The 5,403-nt window shown below is 32.1% G+C and overlaps 1 protein-coding gene across 1 annotated transcript; it reads left to right on the forward strand.

Moving 5' to 3' along the window:
* Positions 1-2,403: 2,403 nt before the first annotated feature.
* LOC140920440 (uncharacterized) lies at positions 2,404-3,036 on the forward strand. Its single transcript, XM_073368712.1, has one exon. It carries the CDS (start codon positions 2,404-2,406, stop codon positions 3,034-3,036), a length of 633 nt encoding a protein of 210 aa, XP_073224813.1.
* Positions 3,037-5,403: the final 2,367 nt, after the last annotated feature.

The raw sequence follows: 5,403 nt of genomic DNA on the forward strand, positions 1-5,403 counted from the left end.
CCCCTTTTTGGGTGGAAAGGAATTGCTGCAATAGATCAAGGTTGATATGAACAAACTGTGTAAAATGAAGAACGTTCTCCGTTTGAACACTTAGTGGAAAATCTCACAATTGTGAGGACCGGACATAGTCGGAGTTGGGTGAACCAGGATATATCATTGTGTGATATCTCTTCTCTTATCTCTATTTACTATCAGTCCTTTTGATTATCAAGTTAAATAGATAAGCTAAATTATTAATTTTAACAATCCAAGAACGTTCTTCGTTTTCTATTTCCAGAACCAAGAACATTCTCCGTTTTCTATTTTCACAACCAAGATCAATCTTGAGTTATATTCTTAAGTTTTTAATAGGAAATTTTAAATAGGTGAATTTACAATTCAAACCCCCATCCTTGTAAATTGACATTTCTACTTCAACTAGCATCAGAACTTGGTCTCTAAAGATTAAACACCTAAACAGTGTTAGAGAAAAGATCTAGAAGAAAAAGTATCAAAAGCCAAATACATTGTTGAAGGAGGATCTTCAAACATACCACTTTACTTTAATGGAACATATTACTACCTTTGGAAGAATAAGAAGCTGCTATTTCTGAAACCACAAGATACAGGAATATGGCACATTATTATAGATGGAGATTTTGTACCAAAAATCGACCAAAATGATTCAACCTCTGTTGAAATGAAAGAAACGGACTGGACAACTGACGATAAAACTAAGGTACTCCTAAACTCTAAAGCTTAACTATTTTTATCTTGTGTTTTAAGCAGGCACGAAAGCGAAAGAGTTGATGAATGCAACACTTATAAAGAAGTGTGGGATACATTCCAAACTCATCATGAAGGAAAAATCCATGTCAAAGAAACAAGAATATACATTGGCATAAGGAAGTTCGAGGTTTTCGAAATGCATGAAGGAGAAACTATTGATGAGATGTACTCGAGATTTACAACCATTGTAAATGAATTGTGCTCCTTAGGGAAAGCATACTCAGTACAAGATGGAGTCATAAAGATTATGAGATGTCTCCCAATTACATGGAGACCGATGGTGAGAGCTATAAGCCAAGCCCAAAGTCTTGAAGTGCTTGCATTAGAAGAACTGATTGGAACTTTAAAGAGCACATGAAATGTTGTCACAAGAAGATAAACCAAGAAAGAAAGGCAAAGAAATAACTTTGAAAGGATCCCAAGAAACTATTCAGGAATATGCTGATGAAGAAATAGCTCTTCTCACTAGAAGAATTCAAAGAATGTTGAGAAGAAGAAACCAGATCAAGAAGGATTTCCAAACAAAAAAAATCCTAAAATAGAAGTGGACAAGAGCCAAATTACATGTTTTGGATGTAATAAATTAGGACATTACAAAACTAAATGTCCCTTAAGTAAAAGACCACCAAAAAGATTTCCCTTAAAAAAGAAATCAATTATGGCTGCATGGGATGACTAAGATGAATCTGATGCAGAAAAAGATGAAGAAGTCAACATATGCTTAATGGCAAATGCAGAAGAAGATGAAGTGACAAATTCTGAACCTTGTCATTTGTGTGAACAAATGGAAAAAGGATTTGATAACTTGCTAAATTATTCAAACTTTCTTGTTCAATAGTGTAGTTCTTTAAAAGAAAAATTTCACAAAGAAAAAGAAGAGAAAGAGAAAACTCAGGCTATGAATGATAAACTTAAAGAGATCATTCAAAAGTTGAAAGAATATCAGCTCAAAGATTTTTAAATTTAAAGTCAAGAACGTTTTGCATTACAACAGGAGAACGTTATCCTTAAAACTGAAATTGAACTTATTAAAAATGACTTGTCAAATTTCATTAGAGCTACTGAAACCTTTCAAAAAATCATGGGATCTCAAGTAGGAATATTTGATAAATCTGGTATTGGTTTTGATAAAACACAAAAAACTATAATATATGAAAACTTCTTTGTTCTTGAAAGAAAAAAGGATCAATGCAAAATTAAATGTTCATATTGCATTTAGATTGGACATTTGGAATTCATATGTTATTTTAAGAACATCGATGCAAAAATTAAGAACAAAAAGATCTTTAGAAAATAAGATTGTTCTAAAGCAAAAACAAAATTTTCTCCAAACTTGAAAAATGGAGAACGTTCTCCAGCAAACTTGACAAAAGGAGAATGTTCTGGAATTTTACCAAAACCAGTAAAAACTGAGTTTTCTAAACCTTTTCCAAAACAAACAACTAGGTGTTGCTACTGTTCCAAGATTGATCACTCTAAATCAACATGCCGTATTAAAAAGGAATCAAATTTTAAAACTAACCCTCAAGGACCCAAGACCAAATAGGTACCTAAAGTTTAGTAACAAATCATGCAAGATGGATTTGAAAGTGTCAAGAAAAACCATGGTTCTTGGACAGTGACTATTCAAGACATATGACAGTTGATAAATACTGCTTCATGTCTTTGGTCAAGAAAGATGGGGGGTCTGTCACTTTCGGGAACTATTATCAAGCTCAGATTAAAGGTAAAGAAACAATTGGTAAGAAAAATTATGCTCTAATAACTGATGTTCAATATGTGGAAGGATTGAAATATAATCTCCTAAGCATAAGAAAACTATGTGACAAAGACTTTGAAGTTATTTTCAATCCTAACCTAGGTGAAGTCATAAAAATAAATTACGGGGAAGTTCTATTCTCTAGAACAAAAAAGAAAAATCTGTATGTTTTATATCTTGAGGAATTAACTAATGAATCCTGCTTCATGTCCATCAATAAAGAAAAATGTATTTGGCATAAGCAGACAAGGCATATTAGCATGAAAACAATTTCAAAAATTTCAAAATTCGAACGTGTTAGAGGATTGCCAAAATTGAATTTTGATCAAAATAAAGTATATGAAGCATGTGCTAAAGGAAAACAAGGTAAAAGCAATTTTCATTCAAAAGATTTCATTTTCAGAAACCTAATTCTTGAGCTATTTCACATAGATCTTTTTGGCCTTATTAAAACAACAAGTTTAGGAGGAATGAAGTATGGTTTTGTTATTGTTGATGACTTCTCATGATACACTTGGGTGTTATTTTTGAAACAAAAGGACGATGCTTTTGATGTCTTCAAAATCTTTTGTAAAAAGGTACAAAATGAAAAAGATTTCAGAATCATTTCTAAAAGAAATGATCATGAAGGATAATTCATAAATGACTCTTTTAAAGCCTTCTTTGATGAACTTGAGATTTCTCATAATCTATTTGTTCAAGAACTCCTTAACAAAATATAGTTGTTGAAAGAAAAAATAGAACATTACAAGAAATGGAAAGAACAATCTTGGAAGAGTCTAACGTTTAAAAATATTTTTGGGCTGAAGCTAACAATACCTCATGCTACATTCTAAACCGTGCATCGATAAAAAAAATCATCAATGAAACACCATATGAAATCTGGAAAAGCAGAAAGTCAAACATCTCATATTTTAACATTTTTGGATGTTATTGTTATATTTTGAACAATAAAGAAAACCTTAGGAAGTTTGAAGCAAAATCGTACAAAGCTATATTTTTGGGTTACTCAACCAAGTCTAAAGGGTATCGTGTTTTCAACATAAAAACTAAAATGATTGAAATCAACATGCATATATTATTTGATGAATTTGATGATCTTGATTTAAGTAAAAGAGATGAGGAAGAAGAAGAACATTCTAGGTAGCAACAACAGAATGTTCCCCAAGAAACCCAGATTGATAAACATTCTCTCGATTTCATTCTCCTCCTAAAAGCTAGAGAACGATTAGTGATCATCCTCAAAATCAAATCATTGGAGATACAATTGATGAAATTAGAACAAGAATGTCATTCAAGGATGATTTCCCAAATTAAACCAAAATCAATCAAAGAAGCATTAGTTAATCAATCTTGGATTGAAGCAATGAAGGAAAAACTTCTTCAATTTGAAAAGAATGAAGTCTGGACCCTTGTTCCAGATCCACAAGATCAAACCTGAAGTAGCAATGTCAATTTACAAGAAAGGGGGGTTTGAATTGTAAATTCACCTTTTTAAAAATTCATGTTAAAAACTTAAGAAAATAACTCAAGATTGATCTTTATTGTGAAAACAGAAAACGGAGAATGTTCTTGGTTTTAACTAGAAAACGGAGAACGTTCTTGGTTAGTTAAAATCAGTAATTCAGTTTATGTATTGAACTTGATAATCAATCAAACTGAAAGTAAATAGATAAGGGAAGAGATACCACACAATGATATATCCTGGTTCACCCAACCCGAGTTACGTCTAGTCCTCACAATCGTGAGATTTTCCACTAATTGTTTAAAACAAATAACCTTCTTGGTTTTACATCACCTAGTTCAGATCAACCTTGATCTGCTTACAAAGTTAAAACCTTTCCACCCATAAAGGATTTCAATCAAGTCACCTATCAACCTTGATAGGATTTCTTATACTAAACTCTTATAGTTTGAGTTTTACAATAATTATGAGATTCTTTTGTTAGAATCTGAGAAGGCTCAATAGCTGTTGTGTTCTGATTCTTTGACAGAAAAATACAAGAGAATGATTCTAGAATCGAATGGGAAAAATCAGAATTGATTCAATGTATTTGAGTGAGAGAAATTCAAGTATGATTGAAATGAGTAATGAATTATTTAGTACCTGAAGCAATGATTTTTTCTTGAGCTTGGCCTTCCTTTTATAGGCTTTTTAGAGCATTTAATAATGGTCAAAAGAGCTGTTGGTAGTGCTCTGTCAGATTTGACCAAAACCCATATATTTTAATAAAAATATTCCAGCATTTGAACATAATTTGAACTTTGTTGACTGGGTTGGTTTCTTTGTTCTTCATCAGATTTATCATGTGTTTAATGATCCTTTGTTGATGATATTGCTTCGATCTAGAGATTTAATTCTGCCAAAATAGCTTGGAGAATGATGACAATCTGCTGCATAATGTTTATTGAAAATTCTGGAGATTGATGATCAATCTGGAGACTTAGTCTTGAACATCCTGGAGATTGATAAATCAATCTGGAGACTGGTCTGATTGTTTTGGAGAAAGATGCTTGGTGCTGAAGATCAAGTGTAACAAGCTGGAGAATGTTTATCAATCTGGAGACTGAAATTATACTGCTGTCCAGATTGATCAAAATGCTGTCAAGAATGTTCAGATCTGTCTGGTCTTGCTAATTCGTGATCTTCTCTCTTTGTGATTCGAGTAGTTTCTTTGAATCTGATCATCTCATTTTGTTCCTTGCCAAGTTCTGATGATATAGATGTAAAATTAGAGGCTCAAACTTCTTTTAACTAATGGAGATTGATTGATTTTGGAGCTGTGACGATCATTCTTGAAACTGGAGAACATTCTTCGTTTTCCAGATTTTACTAAGACTTTTCTCCTTTCTTGTTTGTTCAGATTTTGCTTTTC

This window comes from Cicer arietinum, chromosome 5 (assembly GCF_000331145.2).
Source record: "Cicer arietinum cultivar CDC Frontier isolate Library 1 chromosome 5, Cicar.CDCFrontier_v2.0, whole genome shotgun sequence".
Taxonomy (NCBI): domain Eukaryota; kingdom Viridiplantae; phylum Streptophyta; class Magnoliopsida; order Fabales; family Fabaceae; genus Cicer; species Cicer arietinum.